Raw genomic sequence first — 27,224 nt, forward strand, 5'->3', positions numbered from 1 at the left:
TAACTCCAGGGAGTCTGTCTGGCACCCTGAACTCAACTGCCCCAGAGAGATGAACCTAGACTCACACTGTCATACTGTCACACTGCTCAGCCTTAACTTTATTTGTGAACAAGATAAAAGTCCTCCCAGCCAAGAAACAGCAGGAATCTACCTCCCAGACTTTCCTGCCATACAAAATATCTATTTCTCTAAGGTCAACATCTCTGGCATTATCTGCAAACCAGGCTGCAGGAAAGGCAGGAAGCAGGGCACTGTTTCTGTCCAGTTTTGAACTGAGGACCTTTTCTGAAGCAAATATAATTGTCATTATACTACAGAACCCAACAAGTCACTAAAGAAACAAAGGGCACCGAACAGGAACACATAGATGGTTGAGGTTGTGTCAAGGTCCTTTCTTTTACAAGTGGCAGATATGATGGTCAGGGTGAAGCTGAGATTCCTTGGTGCCTTCCCTGAAGTGGAGGCAATATTATCACCCTGTGAGGCTGTAGAGCACCCAGGAGGTCTGAGGGTGCTTGGTGTGGAGACTGGCTGCTGTAACTCATAAATGCCACAGTTGAGACAAATCAGAGCCTCTGCTGCCACCCTCATGAGGTGGAGCCAATGTAGGAGGCCTTTGCCAGTTGCTGACAGGTTGATGAGGTGGGTGAATCACAATGCCAACACCTGCTGCACAGTCATGGACACTTCTTGCACCCTCTTCCCCACTGTAGACTTGCCTATGCCAAACATGTTGGCAGACTGGAGGCCATAAGGCCAGGGCCTGTGTCCACACGGTCATACATGGTACCATGCACCAGCCTGCACAGGAACTGAATGAGCTCTTTGAAAAAAGCAGTGGCAGGTTATGGATCTATAAAGACAGGAATATAACACACACTGGATCTTCTGCACAGGACTTAGATATTTTCTGCATTTATTTCCTTGAACTCCCCACAATTTCAATAATTTGTTCCTTTATTTTGTCACAATTTGTCCTTTGCCAAAAATAAATTTATTAATAAAATGCCTTCACTATAGAAATATTTTCCTTGTCCCTCCATTTATTTGAAAGTAAATCAACTCATGAGTAAGGTTATTTTTTGTCCTCATAACTTTCCAAACAAAGTCTAAATTAGAATTATCTGGATTGGGAGCCACGAGGTGCATGGCCAGCAAGGCCCCATTGTGGGCTGGAAGTAAAAGTAATGAGCCTTTCTGGCAGTAGAAATTGAGAAGAGATGTGATTTGGCTCTGCACTCACAGTGTAGGGGGTGGGAGGGGAGGAGTCCCCAGTGGGTCCAATTCCCCAGGAGATCAACCAATCTGTGCTTTCCTCTGCATTTAGCTGTCCTTAGGGGGCCTCTGTCAAAGCATGCTGGGATCTCTTCCCACTAGCCCCCTCACTGCAGAATCAAGGATCCAAGCCTCCTCTTAAAACTGTGCATAGGATTTTGTGGCAACAGGAATAAATCATGAGGGTATAAATGCAGTTGTAACTCCACTGACTTCAACTATTAAAAGTGAGAACAAAACTGAGCAGAATATGGTTAATGATACAGTTTAATAGCATTAACCTTGCATTCGATATCCCATTAGCACTTTACACAAGCCCAATCAGCAGCACACCTTGCCTAGTAACCCTGAGTGAGCCCTCTGCAATTGTGCCAACTCAAGAAGTGATGATTTCTCCGCTTTGGTCTCAGTCCTAGTAAACATCTTGATCAAGATATCTGCAAGTATCAGAAAGGAGGTACATATGAGTAGGAAAAAAGAAGAGATGCAAGAAGCAAAAAGAAGATTCAGCTGAGTAGTGTGACTTTAGGCAAAATGAATAAAAACAGCATACTGTCCCCTTGCCCATCTGTACTCACCGTAACGAGGAGCCATCATACAAAGTAGAACTTGACATTTCAATGAAATGCAGAAGCTGGCTTTGGTCATACTGAATTGCATTAACACCACATTAATAAAATGTCAAGGAGATTCACTCAGACACCCAGCTGTGCATCCTAAGAGGTGCATGTTTCAAGGAGCACAGCAAAAAAAGAAAAGTCCTAAATACAATCAAACAGGGCAACCAAGTGAAAAGTTCAAGTAGTGCACATTGATAACAGTAGGTAATCATGAGGTGTTCTAAATGTGGAAAACCATATAGTCATTTGTTGCCAAAGTAACAGCAAACAGATGTGTGGCCATGACAAAAGGTAGTAATAAACATGCTACTTTAATGTGGCAGAGTGTGAGCAGCTGGAGCTGCCAACACTCTCCCACCATGCCAGGCAGGCACTCTCAGGGATTGAGTCACTAGGTCCTGTGCATCTTGGGAATTCCTGTGTAGGATCAGATCCCTCACGCCTGCAAACACCTACCCAGCTTTCCCCTTCTCCACACCCCACCCTCAGCAATCTCTGGGGCATTTCTCTGCAACTGGGGAAAGTGGGGGGTTCCCCATTTCCAGAGACTCACCACAGAGATTGCTGAGGGCACATCGCTGCATGCAGAAAAAGCTGGGACACTCTGGTTAGGTCCCAGGACTGAAACTGCCAATTAGCTCATTGATGGCCCCAGCCCCAGGACCACGCATCAGCTGACCAGTAGCCTAAAGTCCAAGACTGCACCACAGTGTCCCAGCTTTCCCCACTTCAAGAGTCAGATCTGGGAACCCTGGAGATTGCCATGACCACATCTCTGAAAGGAGAGAACATGTTGCCTGTTGTCCTAGAAGATCCATGGCTGGGACAATGGGCAAGGTGCGTTTCACACAACAATACATAACAGTTTCACATGTGGTGATGCCTAAGAGAGCCATTAGAAGAAAACCACATTTACAAGGGTAGAATTCCCTGGCATGAAAGTCAGACAAGATGATAACATTGGCTCCTTCTGGCCCTACAATCTTTCTTACCAATCAGTCTCTGAAGCACATTACACTTCAATGGCTTTGTTAAAAGGAACAATACTTCTGGCTGAGTTTTTCAAAGGGCCTTAGAAGTGGGAGGTGGACAGCTCCCTTGGAAGTCAGTGTTCCTTGTGTTTGGTTCCCCTGCCATCCATTAGAAGATCAAGCCTGTCACTGACAGTATGGCAGATAGTAGTTCGCAGGTATTGCTCACAGAATAGGATCCATCCCCACTTAGCCAGACTCTCTGAAGCAGTTTGGGATTCAGCCAAACAAGCAGTTGTTTTGGTGTTTCAGTGGTTCAGCAAAGTTCGCTGGTAGAAAAGGGAGGAATGTTTTGGAATTTTAGTCTAAAAAATAAAGAAATTCACAGGGTTTCTCTTACCAACCAAGTGTACTTGGTCTGTAAATACAGGAACCAGTAGGTGACCAAAGTTGTACTATTCAAATAGCATCACTTTTTGCACTCTTCAGAAAGTTCCAGTGACTTGGAAAGAATAACCTTCTAAAATAAGCAGGGAATGCCCTCCACTGAGTCCAGCTGGAATTCAGCTTCCTAGCTTTTTTAAATAGATTTGGATTCTGGCTTGACTACCAGCATGGGGGGCATTCTTTTTGATCAGTAGCCCATTTAGTTAATAGTTCTGTGTTTAAGTTCCCTTCTATACCTTTTAATACTGAAAATGTGTTCTTAGACAGTTTTTGACCCTGTACTGGTTTCAGAAAATGAAATAAGGTGGAGATTTTCAACCTGAACACATTGATCTACCTCCAGTGAAACAATGGAGCTGCAGTGGATTATGCCTCTTGCAGATCTTGCCCTTAAGGCTCAAACCGTGGCATTTAAAACCAAAACTAAGAAAGATTTTCTCAAAGAGCCGAATCCTACCTGACAAGACAAAGAGATAAACCAAAATTCAGATGCTTGAGCACTGGTTGGCCAGTTGATTTATTAGCCCATTTCTACTAAAGAGTTGTCTCACCTTCAGCCTGCAACTTTCCAGAGGAGTTTTAGTCATTCACTTGGCAAAATCCAGTTAGATGACTTATTTGCCCTTGTGATGTCTTTGGTGATGTATTATGGCACAAATGCAGGTGCAAGAAATTATAAATAATACACCAATATCAATATGATGTATGAATTAACTTCATATAAAATAAGAACCAAGGTGTTATTACAATTGCATAGTAGCTTTGGCTTTCCTTGGATTCAATGCTCATTTTACCTTTTTTTATAAATTACTTCATTATCTTTTACATCCTAACATGAAATGCATACATTTCTTTGAACTACTTTTGCATTCCTTAATGTTAGCAAAGGTTATTGTGAAGGATCCACCACCCAGGAGTTATTAAAATGAAGCCTTTCTCTTAATCCCTACTATACGTTCCATTTAACTAACAAGGCAAAAAAGTAAATGACTTTATCAAATCAAGGCTGTTACATCTGTTTCATTCCCACACTGTAGCACAACTATGCATAATTGAGTTGCAGCTTAATCAACTAAGTGGACTACCCCTTGAGGAAAAGAAAAAAAATCCTAGATTGTTCTCCTAAGAGCAGCAAAAGAGATGACAGCTTAACTCTGAAGTGTCAATGCTGCAGTCAGGGAATATTTAAAATCTTATGTAAGCACCATCTCAGCATCTTGTCCTCAGTAATCTGTCCAAAGTCAAAGAAATTTTAAGTGACACCTAATTTGGAAATTATTGTCATCCCTACAGAAGGGCAAATATCATGGAAATATTTAAGGGGACCTTCCAGTTTATTCATTGCCAGTTTATACCCATTATTTTTTGTCTCAGTGTTGTCCTTTAGCTTAAAAAACTCTTTCCCCCCCTCTTCTGTTTATCCCTGACATATTTATAGAAAGTAATCAAATCCCCTCTCAACCTCTTTTCTCATCATCACTGTAATTATGAGTTTTCTCTTTCACACTTCTTTTGATTTGTAGCTATGCATTTTTGACACTGAAATGTAATTATGATCTCTGTATTGTGTATTACAAAAAAACTAAGAGCTAAAAATGAAGCATAAAAAGAAGAAAGGATAAAATTTAAAAAATGCATGAAACAGTACTGTATTAACAAACCTAGTCTGTTATGACCTTTTAAATATATTGAAGCATTGTTTCATTTGCAGTCAAAGCCATCAAATGATGGTTTTGTTTTGGGTCAAGCCAAAATACATTTTTTTCAGGGAACCAAAAAGTAAAAAATAAATTAATGTTGTTATTTTGTTATATTTCTAAAATATTTTGCAAAGAAAATGTCAAACAAGGAAATTTTACTGATTTTTTTCCAATTAGTACATCAAAATGCTTTATTTTGAAAATGTTAAAGTTAAACACTTTTATTATTTTCAAAGTGGAGTGAACAAAGTGGAGTAACACAAAATTGTAAAATGTCTTGGTACTACCAAATCTGAATTCTTCACTAAAACAGATCTGGCCGAAAAATGATGCCTGTTCTACCCACCGCATTATTGCAGTGACTCAGATGCCACCTAGTGAGGACTTCAGGAACTGCAGTCCCTTGGAAAATGGAAGGAGGAGACTGCTTGAGCAGAGGAGGTCTGGGGAAGGGGTTTAGACAGAAATTTCTAGAATTGCTATAGGATTGGTTGAGAACCAGAAAGATTGGCAGGAAGTCGTCTCCTGGAAGGATACTGGCTTAAGGTAAAAGGACTGGCACAAAGGACAAGAACATGTTAGGCCCAGTGCTGTTCCCAAAGACAGAAAGAATTATATCAAGTCTTCTGCAACAGCTAAGGTCATAACAATCAACAGGACTGCAGTAATAGAACTTCACATAGTCTCTTGCTTTTAGAGGTTTTCTTTGGGGAGCAATGACACTTGTAAACCTAATTGCACTATAAAATAAGTTCCTGCAACAGATTAAACCATAGCTAGGCAGGATTGTTTTTCTCCTACGAAATGTTTCAGGTTTTTGATGAAAAACTGAAAATCTAAAAATCACTGTTTCCAATTTTCAATGAAAATCGGTGTATTTCGCAACAGTTTTTCATTAAAAAAAATCATTTTTCAAAGAAAATATTTTGACAAACATAAATGTTCATTTAAAAACTTTTCCCAGCTCTAATTAAAATACACATTTTATATAATTCAATGAAAAACCTAATATCGGTTCAGGGATAAAATTTTAGGGCTGCAAGTGTAATTCCCCACAACATACTGGCCAGAGCAACTGTTCAGGTACGCATGAAGACATGATCTACTCTCTACAATGGATGAAGTAATTCATTCCCTTCTTTGTAAAGGAAGAGCAATTAGGATTTTCTCTCTGAAACATGTCACTTTTCTGCTCTGTACTTGGGGTAATGGAGCTGCACCCTGCTTTTATCCCAGAAGCCCTGCAGTTACAGACTAGCTCAGTGTATAAATGACCTTCCAAGGACACTGAAAGAATTTGTGCCATGCCTTGGATGAAAAGCTAGATCACCCCCAAATGCATCCCAGTCCTTAGTCCTTCCTCTTATGCCACCCAGCTACAGCCCTCCAGGAAAAAAAAAGGGATAAAAAAGATTGATATGACAGATAGAGATGGAGAAATGAAGCCTAGCTACCTACCTACCTATTCATCAGTCCAAATGTGCTTTTTATTCTATATCATAATTTGCCATCTGCTTTCCTATTTTTCCTTCCATTCACCTAGACTATAGAGTTATCAAAATAAATTTATCAACTCACTCACCAAAGAATATTTTGTTTGTCTTATAATATACTTTCTTAAATGATATTTCTCGGTACTTTGAATTGTAAACTTTTGTTGGTGCTGCATATTTGACGTTGCTTCAAGGTCACCACAACCACAAATAAGCTACAGCATTCAAGTCATGCTGAAAATTCATGATAAGTAGATGGTAAGCAGTTTCATTTTTATAGGTAATGGCAAATTCAAATTGCAATAAGATGTACATCAAAAGTCAGCCGATTTAATTTATTTTGTTTGTATTAATGTGTTTCTGCAATGACTGAGCCAACCGGTTTGAAATTAGCTAATTTAACATTGCAGAATAAATCAATTGAGGCTGATCTTATTGTATTGTACAGTGTGATAATCTGTTTTTCCCAAGGAGAAAGATTCAGCTTCCTCTAAATATCACATTTCCAAAACATCCTGGGATTCCTGTGCATTAGTAAGATCCCCAGTAAGTTCTACCACTGCTATTAATACCACTATTTAATCCATTAGTAAAAAGAAGTGAGCATCAGATAAAACTCTACAGGGAATATGCAGGATTTAATAGGATGTTTTACATCCTATACAAGGTCTCAGTGCAGAAAAAAAGCAGGAATAAGCAAGCCAGCACAATCAAGAGACAAGTAAAATAATAGGTTTCTAACAATATGTTGTTTAAGTTCCGCAAGTATTTAAGGACCTTTCTAAATCTAAGCATGTAAGCAATCCCAGTGAAGCTAATAGGACTACTTACCTTCTTATAGTAACAGAAGTTTATCCAGCACCCTCTGTAGTCAAAATATTCCCATGAACTTCCATGGGCACTAATCAGGCTCTAAGGGTTTGATCCCCTGCTTGTTTATGTCCAAGGAAAAACTCCTATTGACTATGGAGGCTAGGATCAATCCTGAAAGAAGGAGCTAGTCTCAATTTGCTAAGGCAGAGGGAAACTTCCCACCTGCAGAGCTGTGTCATCGAGCCTGCAGGGCTCCTGGAGGGACCAGGATTTTGGCAGTGGAGCAAGCAGCAGTGATGTTAACCCCCAGAGCTCCATGAGCGAACTAAGGAAACTGTGTGGGTTACTGCCACTACTGCTTGCCATGCTGCTAAAATTCAAGGTACAGATCTCCATTGGGGACTCATTTTAGTGATGCTATTGCTCCCCCTGCCACCAAAATCCTGGGTACAGATCCCGTTTGGTAACTTAATTGCTGGTAGGGCAAGCAACAGCAATGTTAACCTATATGGCTCCCTGAGCCAAAAGAATGGGACAGGGAGAATACTACTGCCACTTGCCCTGTTGCCATGGTCTAAATATGTTAGACACCCCTGGGCTAGGTTGTTACAGATAAGTTTAAGATCTACATTTCAAACACCTGAGAACTGACTGGATCCATGGTTTAGATTCTAAGGACTGTGGCCACTTGCACAACTCAAGAGCCTGATTTAGATGACTAATTCCTATTTCATTTAGGGAATGGTGTTTCACCTAGTGGATTGCTTGAGGACAACCGTAGGAATTAGGTATGTAATGTCAATTCATTTTTTACATAAAAGCCATCAAACTGTATCATAATGTGAAAATATTGATACCTATATCGTAGATACGGACTTGACAGCAACAGGGCAACTTAAAATGCTATGTGAAATGTACTGATTGCATCCCTTTCAGCTCTCTAGTCCAGGAGTGTTCAACACCAAGCCTGTAGGCCAAATCTGGCCCATGAAGTTATGTTTTCCAGCCTGCAGGGCTCCTCACAGGTCCAAAAGTTTGGTGGTGGGACAAATTGCCAGAGCAATTGCCTGCTGTCAAATTGCCAGAGCCCCACGGCCAGAGAGCAAAGCTGTGCCCTCTGTATTGAGTGTGCAGGGCCAACTGGGGTAGCATGGAGCAATGTAGAACTGAGCAGGGCCAACTGGGGCAGCGCAAGGCAGAGCTGAGCAGGACAGTGCAGAGTGGCATAAGGTGAAGCAGGACCAGGCAGATCACCCTCCTGACAAGCAGAGAGCCCAATTCAGCCCACAGACTGGCCTCACACAACTTACCTGGCTTGCAGGGCTGAAAGACTGAGCATCGCAGCTCTAATTTGACTTTTCCCTGGGACAAAATCTAAGAGTACAGGCAGGTGTTACATTTCTAGTGGGAGAGATGACACTCTCCCACTAGAAACTGGAAGCATATTGGGAGTTCACACAGTTTCTCCCACAGAAAAATGCTAATTCTGAGAGAAAGATCTTTTTCTTCCAACATGGAAGATCTCTCCTCTGGGAGACTTTCTGCTGCAGAAATGAATGCCTGTACACTTTTCCCACTTAACTCCTCCCTGGCATTGGGAGTAATCCAGCACAGGGAAATGCTCCCAGCTCCTTCTCTAGACTAGGATGACCATGGTCAGGGGAAGGCATGGGAATCACCTGTTTCTAGGCTCCTCTCAGTCCCCAAAATGGGTGAAGCAGCAGGGCAAGATTCCCAGTACCTTCCCTAATCCAGGGTAACCCCAGTCTGGGGAACACACACAGAGCAGTGGCAGCTCTACTCCTGTGATCAGGGTACAGGGGAGAAAGGGTGGCTGGAGGCTAGACTTACTGTAAGCTTTCTCTCTTGGGAAGATTTCCCAAAAATTTCCAGTACTAGAAATGAATGTCTGATTATGGTCCAAGATACCAAAGCCTGTGACAGTCCTGAACTGAAACCCTATTTTGAAAAATCACCCAGCCACAGAACTGTTTCCTTCTCTCAGTAAATGTGGAATTACCCATCCTATCACTCATATTCCCACGCTATCAAGTAATTGTTACTTGAATCCTGCAACTGATAGGATTTACCTGCAACCATGATGGTTCTTTGTTTGGTGAATATCCTGCCATGATAATGGATATTTATTCCATTGCTTTGTAGATCATGCTGTGAGAGAAGGAAGACTCCTAATTTCCTGATGGGCAAAGCACTGACACGAAGCTTTTGCAGATCCTGCACTCTGTTTTCTGTATGTCCTTTCACAGATTCTGATGAAGTGAGCTATATACGGCTCATGCAAGTTTGAGCTATGTGTGTGCATATGTGTTTGCATGCATATATATGTATATGTATGTGTGCATATACATACATAAATACATATTATATACACATACACACACAAGTGAATTGCCTGTCAAGAATGACGGGAGGGGGGAGGATGGAGTGGGGGAAGCTCACTAACCCTAACACCCTCTCCCCACTGCACTGCCACTGCTTCCCTGGAACAGGCAAGGAGCGGGGCAAAGGGAAGCTTGCCCCGCCATCCCCTCCTCCCCCCTCTTCCCACCCCATGCCACTGCCACCTTCAAGAAGCAGGGTCAGGGGCGTTGGGGGCTAGCAGCCCTGGCCTCCCCACCGCTCCATCCCTTCCATCATGGTGGCGCTCCACTGCACTGCCGGCACCTCCTATCCATAATGCTCTTGGAGTACTCTGATTGGTTGTTTTAGTAACCAATCAAAGTACTCCAAGAGGGTTATGGACAGACAGATGGACTAAGCTCTTTATTATATTGGAATATCTATCTATCTATAGTATCTGTATCTGTACAGTATCTGTATAGTATCTATACCTATATCTATAGTATCTATACCTATATCTATCTCTACTTTGGTTAGCCTATAAGGTGCAAATCTACCCTGTCTTCTATATGAACATTTTGGCTCATACTGAGACATCACAACTATTCTCCTTGAGCTCTGTAGAACAGGGTAGTGATAATTGAGGGACCTGGCTTTACACATGGCATACCAGTACATATTCAGGCCCTAATACATCAAGATATGGATAGTCCTACTGACTTCATATGCAGTTCACCTCCTCTGTCAATTGGTGGGGAGGGAGGCCTGGGGGTTAAAGCTGCACAGAGTCCCAAAGACTTCTATAAGGCACTGAAAGGATGTGCTAGCAAATCCTGCAGCAGGACCAGAGTTGTATTGTTTACCAGGCTCATTTTCAGTCCCACACTCTGCTACAATTTACACCAATATCTAGACGGTTGGTCATTCTGAAATAACATAACAGTGTTTTGTCTGAAAAGCTGTTGGCCAGGGATGAACTTTAATGAAAAAGAACAGTGACCTATTGCAAAATAATTGAAAGCTTCCAAAAAAATATTGTTGCTCTCTGATTTTCAAATACCAACAGAAATTCTGTTTTTTATTATATAGTTATTTAAATGGCCATTTCTAAATGAAGCAATTGTTGTGTCTCAAATTTCTTGTACCCTAGAAGCAAACCATTTCTTTTGCAGATTGGCAAGTTTCAATGTTTTTTATTATAAATATAGGTGCATCATGAAAGACATTGGCCACATAATGGAATCAATCATAAATCAGCTCTTTGTAGTATATTACTACCATCAGCAGAGCCAAACTGGCACATCTGTGACATGACTGGATAAACTCTAAGGCCCCCTCTGCATGTCATAGGTATTATGCAATTAACTGTTTAATTGTGCAATTACCTTAAGATCAGTTATCTGATACAATGGATTTATATAGGATGGTTTAGATAGGGGTGATCCTGCTTCAGGCAGGAGGATAGATTAGGTGACCTTTGGAGGGTTTTTCCAGCCCTACTTCTCTATGATTCTCTATGATTCCATATTCCCTATCTAAGCCATCCTATACAAACCCACTGTCTAACCTCTTAGCAAAACTATACAATCAACCCTTATACAACACAAGACATAATAACCTTATCTGCCACAGGTCAAGCAGGGGGACACAAGGTGGCCAATGCCCTACTGCTGAAAAGATTATTAAAATACACCCTAGAGAGTCCAGGAATAGGACCATGGCCTCCAGCCCCTTTCTACAGAGGAAAGCAAAACCCCCTGCAGAGCATAGCAGTGCAACCATCAGGTAAAATTCCTTCCTAACCCCAAATACGGTGATCAGTTTGACGCTGAGCAGAGGGACAAGACCTTCTAGCTGACAAACTCTGGGTTGAAGTCCCAGCAGGAGCACTGGCACGCCCCAGTTAAAATCTCCAGGATTGGCTACAGTCAACAGCCAATGCCTCTGAGAAAGACTAAAAAAACCACCCCTTACATATGTATCAGCAGAGAGGGAAATTCCCTCCCAGCCTCATGTGGCAACCAGACCAACTGTCTGCAGTCACAAATGTATTTGGTCATTTAGCCCATTTTTCACTGCATAGCTTGTTTGCAACCAGACATTGATGTTTACAGATTTGTTTCCTATTCATTAGGCCTTTGATCCCTTCAGCTACTCAGCACAGATGACCCCTTAAGCCAGCTGGAGTCCACTGGCTCTCCTCGTTGTGAGAAACTGATGACAAAGACTTTCTGCAGAAGATGAGCCTCCATGTTGCATGCAAATGAAAGGAAGTATTTTCATTAATCTTCAGCTGTGGAGAAAACTAAGAAGGCTAAGGCATGTTTTGAGATATAGCTGGCAAGGGACGTAAAAGACAATAAAAAAGGATTCTACAAGTATGTCAAAAGTAAGAGGAAGACCACAGATCCCTTATGGAATGCAGAAAGCGATCTAGTTATGGATGATATAGAGCAGGGGTTGTCAACCAGGAGTATGCGTGGCCCTGGGGGTACTTGGGAAGGCACAGAGATGTGGGGGCACTTCCAGTTCTGCTGCCAGCACTTCTGGTTTCTCCACTGCATTAAGGGGACCTCCCCCTGCCCACACACTCATTGATTGGCGGAGGGACTCCCTGCTCCTCAACTGGCTGCTGGGGATACACCAACCAAAAAAAGTTGAAAACCCCTAATATAGAGCAAATTAAAATATTAATGCCTTTTTTACTTTAGTCTTCACAAATAGGGTCAACTACCAGACAATGAGAGCAGTTGGCAGCAAAGACAGGAAAGGAAACAGTCTAAAGTAGTGAAAGAACAAGTTAAGGATTACTCAGAGAAGCTAAATACTTTCAGGTCCACGGGGCTAGATGGAATACACTATAGAGTCCTCAAGGAATTGACTGAGGTAATTTCAAAGTCATTGACTATCCTCTTTGAGAATTTGTGGAGGGTTTTAAGGACCCAAATGACTGGAAAAGGGCAAATATAGTGCCCATTTTTAAGAATTAGAGAAAGGATTATCAGGAGAATTGCAGACTAGTCAATCTGATGTCAATACCTAGAAAGATCATTCTAAAGCAGTATTCCCAACCTTTTTATGCCACAACCTGCTTCTGGGTGCGGCAGCGTGTGGCAGCGGCCCGGGGCAGAAGAGCTCCCAGCACAGGGCACAGCTCATCTTTTGTGTGCAGTGCCACCGGCATTGCCCCTGTGACCCTCATTTGGGTCGTGACCTGAGGCTGGGAACTGCTGTTCTAAAGGAAACTATGGTGAAGAAAGTAGAGGAGAACAGGGTGATCAGGTACAACCAGCACTGATTCAACAAGACCAAGTCATGCTTGATCTCCTTCTACAATATGGTGACAGTCAGTTTTTGTTGCTGGAGGGGAGAGTAATGGATGTGACATACCATGCCTAAATTAGATGAGTGGGGGCCAACCTTTCTGTTCAGCATGCCACAAATTAGCCCCATACACTCCCTAAGTGTCACTCTGGTCCCTTTCCCTGTTCCAATCTGCTATTCAACTCTCTGCCCCAAGCCCTGTGCCCCCTGACTCTGTGCTCCTTGCCAGGGGAGGGATCTTGTCCAGCTCCTTTTTGTTTATTCTTTTGCCCCCATGACTCTTGCATTGTTGCAGCTTCAACAGGTGGGTGGTGGGCACCCCACACTCCCAGCTAGTCTTTAGCTTCATGGTTAGGGCACTTTCCTGAAAAGTGGGACATGTGGTTTGAGTCCCCTCAGGCTAAGGGAAAGCTTGACTCCAGATCTCCCATTTCCTAGACACATGTTTTAACTACTAGGTCAAAAAGTAAACAGTAGCAGCATGCCTACCCTCAAAAGCAGGACAAAATAGTAGAGAGTGCAGGCTTTGGAGAGCAGTGGGTATTTATATCTACCCCTATACTTACTGTTTCCTACTGGCTATCACTAGGTGCCTGCAGATTTTTTGGATTGCCCTTTAGTCTGGATGGTGCACTGAGGCACCCAGACTTTACTGTTTCTATTAGGAAACTGGGTCTAACCAAAGCTGTTATTCTCTTTCTGAACAGCTAAGCATTAAAATAAGGCAAAGCCTTGAGCACACCACTTGGCTTGGGATGCTCTCAGAAAATGGAAGAGGAATGATTTATGGAAGTAAGAGGTATCAGGCCTGCAGCCTTAGGAGGCTCATTCTTTCTTGGTTAAGGTGAGTTGCATAGACTTTGTTTAAGATATCAGTGACAGAGGTACTGAGCTATCTGTGTATTCTACAGTAGGTCAGATTTAAAATTTCATTTGTCTCATCACATTCTCAGATTCACAGAAAACTTATGTATAGCATGCTAGATCCCACTCTGAGCTACTTCATTGTCTGTATGCTAGAGCTCTTATTAGGGCTTTTGCACAGTGAAAACCTATAGGGCTTTTGCACAGTGAAAACCTATATTCTGGCTGATCTACTATAATTGTGTTGTTTTGGGGTTCTGAGGCTGGGATTGCCAAAGAGTTGCTCTCAGTCGTGCTGTACTGATGAGTCAGCTGTATTTGCTGAATCTGTCAAGTATAAGAGTGTAATTTACTGGTCTCCAGGTTTCTGTTCTTTCTCACCATTTGCCACTGTTATTTGTACAAAGTAGTAACTGCACTATATATGTGTGTACTCATGTGGCTCTAGTCAGGTCCCTGTATAAGCCTCTGTGTCAGGGCTCTGGCCATAGGTGTGGGAGAAATACCATGCTGTTCTTGTTTTTAAACGTCTCATATGGGACAGTATTTTTATATAACACAGCACCTGCAAAGGTCTTAATGAATTGGTTTCCCTTTTTCTACCAACCATCACTACAATACTGCAAGGGTAAGATGGAACAGTCTCTGTAGCAAGGCTCTGAGAAAAATGTCAATGGGTCTCATCGTCTCTACCGTGTTAATTAAGCAGTGTTTAGGCAGTGTTTGACACACTGTTTTATTGGCTATTAGTGCACACTATCAGCAAGCACAGTAGCTCTGGAAGAAGACAGATCCATGATAAAGAGAGACTTTAGGGCCCATGCAGATGTCAAGGGTCAGTCCTTGTGTAGGTTCCAGCACTATTGCTTCATTGTCACCAGCTGGTACTAAAAGTGATAGCAGAGAATGGTTATCTAATGCAAATACACAGGAGTCTAAGCACCAACAGATTGGGTGGTAAAAGGTGTTTTCTATTTCTGCATTCACCTCAGAATACAATTTCCCTCCAAAACTAATTGTTTAGGCATAAAAATTTCTCTCTCATGAGTCAGAGAAAACTAATCACGCTTTAGTTTCTAATTTACCAGACCTACCACAGATAATTGTCTTCACTAGGCAATCAACTCTAATAAGAATCAATCCATACCCCTGAACACCTTCCAGCCTTGTGTTAGTCTGATTGGAAACATCCATAGGGCAAATGTGAATTGCCTGTCAAGATACTTTACAGCGGTGATCTCCAAAGTGGGGTGTGCACACCCCAAGGGGTGCGCAAGATGATTCATTGGGGTGTGGGAAGAACATATTAGAACTTCTATTTATATTTATATAAATATACATATAATGGGGGCGCGTGCTCAAAATTTTTTTACTATAGGAGTGCGCAATCAAAAAAGTTTAGAGACCACTGCTTTAGAGCCAGATGAAATGTCTTCAGGTACCAATTCAAAGTCTTGGTCCTAGCTCCCACAAAAATGTTAGGATAAATATTGCAATTTATTATTTTAATCCAAACCAGCCTGTTCAATGTGAAAACGCACCAGGAAGAGAGAGGGAGTAGAGAACTCTGAGAGGTTCTCTTTATTCTTTGTTTCAACCTTTCTATCAACAAGGGGTCCTATTTCCAAAGGCCAAAAAGCCTCTGAGATCTGTCCAGATTGGCACTATTCATAGACATGAGGCTTTTCAGATTCACACCACACACTTGGTTAGAAGAATTCAGAGCCAGATCCTCAGCTGGTGTATTTATCTCCACAGAGCTCTGGCCTCAATTCCAGTTGCACAGAGCGTTACAAAATCTGGCTGCAGGTGCTTCTTATTTGCAAATATTTTCTGTTGAACACAAGAGAAGAACATGCCATTTACATAGCAATCACATGAGAAAAGGCTGTCCTATTTACTTCTAGAAGTTCGCAAAGGAATATTATCCTTCCAGATAAATGAAACTGGGAAAATGTCCCCAGGAAGTTGCAAAGTATTGGTTCCAATTTCCATGGTGGAGCACTGGCCTGGAAGAGGCTTCCTCAGCCATTGAACGGAGTCCCCCATGTTTGCAGGCAGCTATTTTACCCAAACTGGACACTTCAAAGCCTCACATAACTACAAGGTTCAAAACCAAAAAAAGGTGACTCAAGCCTTGAATATGTAATTTTATGCAATAAAAAGAAGTTCTTGGATAGAGGAGAAGAATTCACGTTAAGGGGATATTAATCAGAATGCCAGAAAGACAAAGCGGTATAAGAAAAACGTATGAGTGACAATCCTGGGAAAAAGGCACTCTGTATCTCATTCAAGACACTTTCATTCTAATATAGTTGCCCTTCATGAGCTCCACCCTGCACCACTGAAACCAGTGAGAGTTTCCTCACTAATCTGAAAAGATTCACTGGCTGTTCACTGGGAATAGAATAGGTTGGCCCTTAATTATAAATAATCAACCTGAATATTTAGCATAAAACCTTTTCTGGAGACAAGGGCCAGGTCCTTGCAATATCCATTCATGTTTAGACATCAATTCTTATTTTTAAAATGCACAAGAAAACTGACACCAGGAAGCATTTCTGCTCTGCAAAATGATTTGCCTTTGGGGCCTCAGCATTATTCTTTCATTGTGCAGTATGTGAATATATATTAATTCATATACTATTAAAAGATCTGCAGCAAAGCATGTGGGTTCAATGCATAAGACAAATAAAATTAAAACATTCTGCCAGCTGTTTAGGCATAATGCATGTGTCAGTGCTGTTCAGTGATGAAAATGTTATGTTGAAACAGCTGGCTGAGTGATCCTGAGTTGTGATTTTATGTATCTGTAGTAATTCCACTTGGAAAAACTGAAACCCATTAACAGCGTTGGCTGTGGCACTTGGCTATCATTAATTAACATTTCTTGTTTTTTCCAACAGTGCTGCAGTTATTTCTCTTTATCTGGCAAATGGGAAAAATCTAGGCATGTGATGAGCGAGTCTATTAGGTATTAATCAGTCCCTGTAAGAGACAGAGTGAGTGATGCTGCATCCAACAGCAGTATGTCCTTGACACCTCAAAAATGTAAAAACCACAGACAGCCGACAATCTTAAAATACTGCTTTTTCAAATGCTAACATCATAATGCAAATATTGAGATTTGCACATAGCATTGTGTTGGGATTGATGCCAGGCTGGACTTTGATCCTTAGGTATTCCATGGGCAATCACTTCCTTCTAAGTAATTTAAAATCCAGAGTTATAGCTGTGCACCTCAATTGTTATGTATTAAGTACAATTCCACATCATAAAACATTTCATATTTTTTCTTCTGTATACCCTCCTTCCTCCAGCGAGGGAAAAATTATGCCACCTTTAATCAGTGTAAGTGGTCCAACAAGTCTGATTCTCCCACACATAAATGCACTGCTGAGTACTGATTCTGTGAGTAATCCCATTAATTTCAATAGGATACTACTGATACTATGCAGCTTGAGTAAGCGTAGCAGAACTCAGTGAAATTCTTTCCCTTTTAAAGTGTGCATTGATTTTTAAATTAAGTATGGCAACACCCTGGTAAGAAAAATGCAAGTCCCTGGCATCAACTATGTGCTTAGGTATGGTCTACCTAACCAGCAAGTGAAACCCATAAGAAATTAAAGTGAAGAAAAAGAAAATTAAAATGTAACCTTTTTACCCTCAATGCAGAGTCAGGCATTTTATTGCTCTATTTTTTTCAATCTAAAATGGCTTCTTTATTGCATTTTATAGGTAAATACGGAATATTCTTAGAATGAAAAGCGACTCGTGGTAAAAATCTATCATCAGTTTAAACAGCAAATGATATCAATAACAAGTACAAAATAACTGCAGTAGATCCGATGACACTTATACTTTATCTAAAGGAAAAAAAGAACAGAAAAAAACCAAAAGGAATAAATCTAAAATGTACCGCTGACCTCCTATTAGGCCTTAATATCCCATGAACTTAACATACAGCCAGCAATATCAAATATGCGACTTGCGGCATTTCTGCTGAATCAGAATGGGTCACAGAGGCAGCATAATGCCAACAGAATGAGGGAATTCCTTTATTAATATCATGAGTGCTTTTATTTCATTTTGTTGTTTGGATTATATAATTAGACAGGTTTATTACACGCAATAGGAGCTGCGTTTATGCAATGTGAAAGATCAGGCTCTAACAGCACACCTTTGGAAAAAGGTCTTTGGCTCAGATCAGTGGATCTCTGTGTTGCAGTAGTCCTAGAAACCTGACTAGTCTTGTGCGCAGTTTGAAATATCTGCACTGTTTGACTTTAAGTCAAAATTTGAACAGAGCTTTGTGCCTGTAATAGAATTCAGGGTGAGATCTCACATACTGAATTTTGCCACTTAGTTTGGCCTTACTCTGGATATGTAAAATCTGCTAATAGCAAGCAGATCTATAACTAGCACACCAGGTTGAAACAATCATAGTTGCTGAAGGCAGCATACTATTGTGAGCAACAAAGGCTGTTTTGTATGGGTGACCAGCTGCTAGAGATGGAAATGTGTCTGCTTGCCTGGGGCACCCAGGGTCATATGTATTATGGACCTGAGTCACAGTCCATTGAAGTCAGTGGAAAAATTCCCATTGACTTCAATCAGGTCCTAATGGGACTCCACTTCCTGCTGCCCCCTGGAGTTCAAACACAGTAAAGGTACTCCTTGCTGCTTTGCCAGATGTATGAGTGCCAGAATGTTTGGTATGTTGTGAAGACATTTGCAGGATGCATTCAAAAGAAAAGAAGTTGTAGCAGTGGGATGCAACACAATATTGCTCCATCTGCTCAGTGGCACAGCATTTGGGGTTCTCCAGCGAATTCTCCCATGTGATTTTAAAGGGCAAAATTCCCACCTGTGCATGCTGCGGATGCATGTGAAAAAGTGAGGGGACAGTGACGAAGTGACAGAGAGAACCCAAGCCCTTATCAGATCCACCGCATGGCATGCACAAAACTAGGCTTACCTCCTAAAGCTTGTTTCATGACAAAATCCATGGTGATGGCTTTAGATTCCTCCGCTCCTGTTCAAATCTCACATGCAAGATGAACAGAACCAAGTCCCGGGGTCGCCGCCTACAAGGAATGGGCAAGACACACACAAAAACAAAACAGACAGGGGTCTGTCTTCGGGATCGGCAGGTGGACAGCGTCTCTCTGTGTCTCTCTGGGCTGCCCTGGGGGGCCTTTCTAGGGGCTTGCTGTCCTCGTCTTCCAGGGCAGCTCAGCTGCCTGCTCAAGTTTTGCTCCGATGGGTAGCACCGCCCCCCAGCTCTGCAGTGAGGTGGGGAGGCGCTGGCTGGGCGGGAGTCCCGCACGCAGGAGCCAGGTGCTAGTCAAGGTGAGCGAGGTCGCGGTGGGAGCCGGTGGCCACGGGACAGGGGAGCCCCGCGGCGCTGCCCACACAGCCTGCTCGCCCCGCGGGGCTCCGCCGGGACGCGGCCGGCCGGGCAAGGGTTAACCCGGCACCGCTCCCGCGTTTCCGCAGCGGAGCTGAGGGGGCATTTCAAGGTGAGGCGCTCGGGCCCCCGCGCCGCGCCGCGCCCCGGCCCCGGCCCCGGCCCCGGCCCCGAGCCCGCGCCGCGCCGCGCCGCGCCGGGCAGGGGGCAGTGCGGGAAGCGGGACCCTCCCCCAGCCCGCGCCCCCGGAGCAGGACCCCCCGCGAGCCCGCGCCGCGCCGCACCGCACCGCAGCCCCCGGCCGAGCGGCTGCACTTTGAAGCGCCGCCCCGCGGGCACCGCCCGCCGCCAGCACTGGGGGCCGGACAGCTCCCCGCGCCCGCCCGGGCCCTGGAGGTACCTTCCCCGCCGCTGCGGCCGGCGCGGAGGCTGCGCTGCGCTGTACTGTCCCGGCCGAGCCCCTCAGCGTCCGCCGCTGCCGCGGGCCGGGTCCATGCGCGGTGCGGGGCAGTCACATGGAGCCGGGGCGCGGGCGCCTGCAGCGTGCGCAGCGCGGGGAGGACGATTCCGGCGCTTCCCGCTCTCCGCGCTGCCTCTTTTTATCACGGGGTTTCCGGACCATCCCACCGCCGCCGCCGCCGCCGCCGCCGGCCCTCCTTCCCCCGCTGCCGCCTCCCCCCGATGCTGCCGCTTCGCCCTCGGCCGCCCCGCCCCGCCCCGCCCCGCGCCTCCTTCCCCGCCTCAGAGCGGAGCCGGGGGCCGCGCGCGAGGCGGCTGCTGCATGCGGCGGGGCCTGCCCGCGCCTCCCGGCATCGCTGACCTGCGTGCGGGCCCGGCCCGGGGGGCGCGGCGCCCAGGGGCCGCAGCCCCGCGCCCTGAGGGAGCCCGCTGCCCCTCAAGGTCAAAGGCGCTGCAGGGCTGCGGCCCGCCCCGCCCCGCCCGGGCCACACGCTGCTCTCGGTGAAACCGGAGCAACGTGCCCGGAGCGCCAGGGGGTCGAGGGGCTTTGCGGCCTCTCCAGGGCTACAGGCAGGGCTGGGCTCGCAGAGGGTGGCAGTGGTGCTCTGGCAATGTACTGATGGGGAGGGGAGGGGGGTGCCCTGGGGTGCCTGAGACCTGCTGAAGGTGCCTGCAGGGAGTGTGAGAGCAGACGAGGACCGCCCCCCTCCGCCCACTGCCTGGCCCCTCTGCGAGAGGCAAGCGCCCTCAGATACGCATCGTGGGCTTTTGAACTGGTGAGTCACTCGGTTGGCACAAGTTCCTGGGAGCACCCGGACTCCAGAAAGCTTCGGGACGACTGGGCTATTAGAAGAGCCGTCACCATCTGGCAGATACGCAGAGGACCTGCCAGAGAAGAGCTGTTTAGCAGCTCTGTCATGCAAGCACGTTTTCCTGCCTTAAATTTCTTCTGACGGTGCTTTTTCAGGCCTGTTCTCCCATCAGGCCTGCATGGGCTGCGTGCTTGGTGCACCCTGTGTCTCTCAGGCAGGACCTCTGTGACTTCAGCACAGGACCGAGAGGAGGGTTATCCCTGCTACAAGGCAACTAACATTCCTAGGCCTCCATCTATGTGACGTCCACCATGACCGAGCCTCAGAAGCAGATTGCAAGAGATTTGGAGTGGTGACCACCTTTTTGTGCTGTTTGTACAGCACCCGGCACAGCAGAGCTTTGATCCCTCCTTGGAGCCTCTTGGGACATGCTAGAGGGGGAGGAGAGATGAAAGCAGCATCCAACCCACCATCTGCTGCTGCAGGATGGAGGTGGGGCAGCTGAGAGCAATTGCCAGTATTCTCAGTGCAGATGTGCTCTGATCCTAACACCACTGAAGTCATGAGAGAAAAGAAAAAGGCAGGGTAACTTGGAGGACTGAACACTTGCCTAAGAACTCAGGAAACCTGGTTTCTATTCCTGGTTCTGGCAAACGTGATCTGGGGCAAGTCACTTCTTTTCTCTGTACCTTAGTGTTCACACATGTAAAGTGGGAATAATTATACTTACTTAAAACACTTTTTGAGGCTATGTAGCATGGCAGATCTAAGTGCCATTGTCCTTGCTGGTACAAGATGTGAACTCGCCTCTACATCCTTTCTTTTTTGTACTTGAGAATGTTTCATTTAATGCATCTTCACAAAGAAAGACATATCCCTGCCCCACACCATGCAAACCACAGTGGAAGCTTTATCATTGCAGAGAAAAGGCACTTTGAACATAAAAGAACATCTCTCTCTCATGAAGTTCCAAGAGAACACATTAATGTGCTCATAAGACCCAGATGACAGAAGGTGAGTGGGAGACAAGGGGAAGCAAGAAAAGATACAGCCCTTCTAATGCTATTCTTAGGTTCCATTATTCTGAGAGGTGCCCTTGCTGTCTCAAATGTGTCAATCCTTATTTCTGAAGAAGTGATCAGGATTTTGTCCATTATGCAGTGGATAAGGTGCTAGACAAAGACTTAGAATATCAGATTATCTTCCAGGCCTTTCACTGCAGTTGCCTACACTGAAGACAGTGCTAGAAGCATACTCAAGTACTAGCTACAGCTTAGTGAGTACTAGCTGCAGCTTAGCCGCAGCAGCACCAAGCTCAGTACAGGGTAATTTTCCCTGCTGGGAAGTACAAATAATTTCCATCTCTGTGGCTTCATTTTCTTCTACCAGTCTGTCTGCGACTATTTGGATTACAAGGTGTTCATAGAAGAACTGTCTCCTACTAGGTATCTACAGCAAATGAGGCCACTGCCACATGCAGGGCCTCCAGAAGCCAGCATAATGATATATGTGTGATGTGTCATGTTATTCTCCAACTTGTCCTACAAAGTATCAAGATTGTGGGGGGGAGGGGAAGTGAATCAAGTTTCTCTTAACTTCTGTCTTTTCAGAACACCAACATGTTGTGGTGCTACTGCCCTGATCATGCTCTACAGCTCCTGGACAGAAAAAAGTAGCACTTGTCTGACCTGGAGATGGACCATTCCTTATTGCTAGTGTTCAGGAGAGACTCACTATCTTGTGCACCCTCTGATGCTGGAGTGTAAAGTCAGACTTTCACTCATCTGGCACCTCTCAACTGATGGCCAGTCCAGGCACTGCAGAGTTCTGCACCTCCAAGCTCAATCTGCCAGCTTTTCTACCCTCACCCTTTTCCTGGGAGAAACCCAATAATCTACATAAGTCCACAAAGTCCACAATAGAGCCAAAGTCCCAAACAAATTTTATCTTCTTCAGAATCATTGCCTCTTTTTCAATTGGTTTTTAAAAATCAAAATTAGATAGATGATATTTCATGGTGTATAGGTAAATGTGGCATACAAGTTGACTTATACACTGGATCTACAAAATTCCTAACTTTCTGGATCAGAAATATGCGGTTAATATGGGGCCTCACTGTGGGCCAGGCACCTGGGAGGTGGACACGTGCCACAGCGCCACCTGCAGGGGATGAGGCTGGGCTGAGTGCTCAGCCGGCATGGCCCCATCCCCTGTCAGGGGCACTGCCTGGGCAAAGCCAGCCGAGCCCAGTGCCACTTGCAGCAGATGGGGTTGGGCTTGGTGCTCAGCTGGTGTGGCCCAGGCAGTGGTGCCTACAGAGGATGGGGCTGCACCAGCCGACCACTGAGCCCAGCCCTGTCTACTGTGAGCGGTGCTGCTGAGCTGTGCCAGCTGAGCGCCAAGCCCAGTGCTGCTCACAGGACAGAGCTGGGTTTGGAACTTGGCAGTGCCAATCACAGCAGACAGGGCCAGGCTTGGTGTTCAGCTGGTGCAGCCCCATCTCCTGCAAGCAGTGCTGGGCTTGGTGCTCAGCTGGCACAGCCCAGGCAGCGCTGCTTGCAGGGGATGGGGCCACACTACCCAAGCCTGGCCTTGTCCCCTACATGCCACACTGTGGTGTGGGTGCCCAGCCCACAGTGAGGGTGCACAGGGACTGGTGTAAGTCGAGCACCAAGCCTGGCGCCACTTACAGGGGACGGTGATAGATTGGGTAAGTCAATGTTGAATATTAGGAGTTAAAAATTGGGCTTCAAAACTCAACTTACACATCGTGAAATACAGTGTGTGTGTCAGTGTGTATTTATATGTATATATGTATGTATATATATATGTATATTTATATATACACACCTCAGTTACATGCATCTGAAATATATATATCCCAATCACAAATAATAAGCATAAAGAAAAGAAAAGAAAGGAAAAGGGGGAAGAAGGAGGCATAAAAGAGGAATATTATTGTTTAATATCACACCTGGGTTCCAGTTCATTCCTCTGTTCTCTCAGAATTACAAGACCCAGGACTCCTTGAATCGCAAACCCAGGCTTGCTCATCTCATCCCACCCCATCCCATGCCATCTTATTATCCTTGTACTAGGTTTAGCCTCCACGACTTCTATTTTTAACTCCACTTTTCCTGCCCCTTCTAAAAATAATAATGATAACAAAGCTGTTAGGGTAACACTATGTGGATTTTTGGGGAGCATTGAACCGGCAGCTGGAACAAGGCTTTAATCTGTATCTCAGCAAAGCTGCTGACCACAAGGCAGAGTGATATATATTAAAAGTGACTTTGTGAATGCTTAGGCAAGTAGTTTTAACCATATAATAGTATTGTTGTGAGATATATATAGCTTTTATATATAAGATTTTGCTTATGTTAAGTAACCATCTTAATTGTGTCAACCATTTTCTAAGAAAAAGCAGCAAGTAAGTCTGTGTGCTGTGAACCAGCTACAGTGAGGAACGACATAAGATACACGGGCCCAAAAAAGGTGGAAGTTGGTACAACATGAGACAGAAAAACAGACTGGAGTGTGAAAAACAAGATGTAAATGGTAACAGAATCTGAGCTAAACATATGCAAAAGGGTAAATGGTGATTGGTGAAGAAGCCTCCAGAAGCTTCCAGGTTTTGGTCAAGATCTGCCCATTGACCAAAGAAGAGAAGTCAAGGTTTTAGGCATATGCTCATAGCAAAAAGACATGTAAATGAATAAAATGCATAGGCAATTCCATGCTAATGAAGCAAACAGTAAACTGAGGCAAAGCTTGAGATGGGAGGAGAAATCGGTGGAACATAGGAGGGGCGAGGGTAGAATGAATGGTAATATGCATAAACCAAAGTGTATAAATGTGGAAAAAACCTACTGTTCAGGGCTGCTCCCTGTGTTCATAGACTGGGTGTCTGTGAGGAAGCTCACCCAAAGCTGTCTCCATTCTGAATAAAGCTGTTGTGAACAATGTATGCTAGTGTTTGCTCCCTGCTTGCTCTGGCTAATGAGTACCAGGATCCATGAGCAATTGGATTGTCGTCTCCCTAGTCACTGGGCACCACATGGAGTCAGAGTATAACAAAAATGTTGTGAGTTCTCTCTGTATTGTGAGGAGGAACTTCAGGAAGAAGAATAAAGAGATCTCTAAGGACTAGTGAATATTATACCCAGTGGACACAACAGCAATGTAAGGAAAAAGATCAGGGCACTGTACATGAATGTAGCTTGATTAAAAAAAAAGGCAGCAGAAACCCTCCCTACATAACTCATGCATGGCCATGGGATTTTCAAAATGTCCTGCTATCTAAAATGTTCTCTTTTCTGGATATCCCCTAAGCATAAAACTCAGGATAATGTAAATTAATAACATATTACATGACCAGCAGTAAAAAGTCAGAAATAGCAACACTCACTCATAAAGAAAAGCATTGTATAAAGTTCTGTAGCTGAGGTATGATTATGTAAATGTTAAGGGAGAAAGATGGTACTTGAAATGTTTTGATTGAAGCTGTGGGTAAGGGCTCCAGACTTACATGTTTGTGGTCCCCCCCAAATAACACTTAGCTCTGGTTTTTACTGTATTGTTTATTGCAACCTACTTTTCAGTGCTGATGCAGAAGCCTGAGCAGTGAGGTCCCATTTTCCATTATGGAGCCGGGATGACTTGGCTGGAGGCTGGAAGCATGCTCAGCATCAGTGGAGGGTTCATAAAACGTAGAGAAAATATTAAAGAAATTCAGCTGGGACTCTGAGACTCCCTGAAAGCAAGACTAGGATCTTCTGAGAGTCTGCTTCTGTTCTCACTGATCTCCAGTGCAACTAGACTGAAGCAAAAACTTTGGTTTATATTTTTTATTGGAAAATGTAGATTGGGGTTGACCAAAATAATTTGCAAATCTATTGACCTGTCTCAGCAAAAATGTCCCTGATGATTTTTAAGTCAAACTGTTTCATTTCAGTATATTTAAATGTAATGTTTTGAATTGATAATTAAAAAATCTGTTTCATTTCTAAAATTAAATCAGTTGAATTAGAAATATGAAAACATTAAAACAAGTTTGAACTTCATTTCAATTAGAAGAATTAAAAAATATTTTGTTTCAGATCAACACAAAATTATTTTTTTCAACCCCCAAACTGAAAAACATTTATTCACACAATTCTAATTGTAGTACCCTTTGACTTCATTGCAGACAGGACATGGGCCTCAGGGCGATGACAGCAAACAGTCTTTCAGTCACTGATACTGTTCTAGTTCTGCTGAAGTTGATGGTTCTGTTTCAGAGGTTCACATGCTATAATTTCAGCAGTGCCTACTGCTGATCTGGGGATATCTAGCTGATCAGACAATGCAGGCTCTCTTTTATTTTTTTGTTTCCAACTGCTGATGTCTTAAAACTGTTCAAACCATTTTGAAATTTGAACATTTTTAATTAAAACCAGTTTTTTTAAACTAAATCTGTAATCGATTTAGGGTAATAAGTTTATTTAAAAGTGTCATTTTTTTTTTATAAATCAAAAATTTAAAAGACTCTTCAGCTGCTAGTGGTGTGGTTTACAGTCTTTGGTGGGAGCGGAAGTGACCAGTGCAGTATAATCCACAGTATAATCCCTGTATTAAGATATAAATACATTTATGAACAAATATGAGAATCCTGATGTTATACTGAGAGAAGCATAAAAGAAGTAGAAGCCAAATGGAATCAACAGCAATATTAATATAGCCAAAGATCTACCATCTCTCAGAGAAAGACTTCCATAATCTACCACTACAGGTTTACAACGCCAATTTCCCTTTTAGTGATGTCTCTTGTGAGGCTCCCTAAATAATGCTCAGTGGCCAGTAGAATAAGGAGCAACCTATCTGGCTTAATGCCTAAACATTGGTATAATTTGCATCACTTTTTTGCACCAGTGAAAATTATACTGATGTCCAAAATGGACATACAGCCAGCTCTCACAGGGTCTTATTCCACATTGCGCTTTGAGCTACTTGTATGTTGATCAGTGCTAACCTGAGTTTGGAGCAGTCACACCTTAAGGCTCAAAACTTTCTGTGATTGCTCCCATGTTCACAGCTGTGACTTGCCACTAGCGGGCTGGTGATCAGGGGCCTGCATAAGAGCTAGAGCTTTGAGTTGCCATTACAGGACTGGTAAGCCATGACAGGCTAAAGCTGTGCTTTAGGTGGGGGAGTTTGAATAATGGAGTGAAGGAAGCCTAATCATGAAGCTGGAAGGCAGAGGACTAATGGTATGGGGGTGGGTAATGAATGGAAGGTGGAAAGAAAATGGGGGTGGGGGAAGGGTGGTGAAATAAATGAAGTCAGCCACTGAAGGATTAAATAAAAAGAAGTATTTTTTTTAAAGGAAGTAAATTAAAGAAGGTCTTATGCTTTAATAAAATTGGGGTGTGGGGGTGCTGGTTGTGCTTCCTCAGGTGGCTGGGAGTGGTGGGGGAAGGTGTTTTTGGGAAAGCTACTGCCCCTGCACTAGGAAGGAAGCTCTATTTCATGGGGACCTGATTTGGCCTCCTATCTTGTCCCCCCTGCCCCCCTTAGAACCCACTTTTGGGCCTGTCTATGCCCAGTAATCTGGCTAGCTGGCATGTTCCCTGTAACCTGACTGTTTGCATGGGGTTGCACCCCAGCAGGTGGGAAGGTAACATCCCCTGGGGTGGG

The 27,224-nt window shown here is 44.0% G+C and overlaps 1 protein-coding gene and 1 pseudogene across 2 annotated transcripts in view; one reads left to right on the forward strand and one right to left on the reverse strand.

Moving 5' to 3' along the window:
• Positions 1–9,627, forward strand: part of LOC149868694 (uncharacterized) — a 59,928-nt pseudogene extending 50,301 nt beyond the window's left edge.
• The window catches only part of CPLX1 (complexin 1), a 250,568-nt gene extending 230,636 nt beyond the window's left edge, over positions 1–19,932 (reverse strand). Inside the window, exons 1-2 of one of the 2 annotated variants that reach the window (XM_090039030.1) lie at positions 19,679–19,932; positions 18,847–18,955 (exon numbers count right to left, since the gene is read on the reverse strand). In XM_090039030.1, the coding sequence (XP_089895156.1) occupies positions 18,847–18,877 (31 nt within the window). In that variant the 5' untranslated portion in view covers positions 18,878–18,955; positions 19,679–19,932. Of the gene's footprint in view, positions 1–7,337; positions 7,424–18,846; positions 18,956–19,678 lie in introns of those variants that run through there. The other variant, XM_090039031.1, reaches the window with a different exon arrangement.
• Between the last annotated feature and the right edge of the window lie 7,292 nt (positions 19,933–27,224).

The sequence above is a fragment of the Crocodylus siamensis genome, chromosome 3 (genome assembly GCF_052110815.1).
Source record: "Crocodylus siamensis isolate JL-2025a chromosome 3, ASM5211081v1, whole genome shotgun sequence".
NCBI classification, from domain to species: Eukaryota; Metazoa; Chordata; order Crocodylia; family Crocodylidae; genus Crocodylus; species Crocodylus siamensis.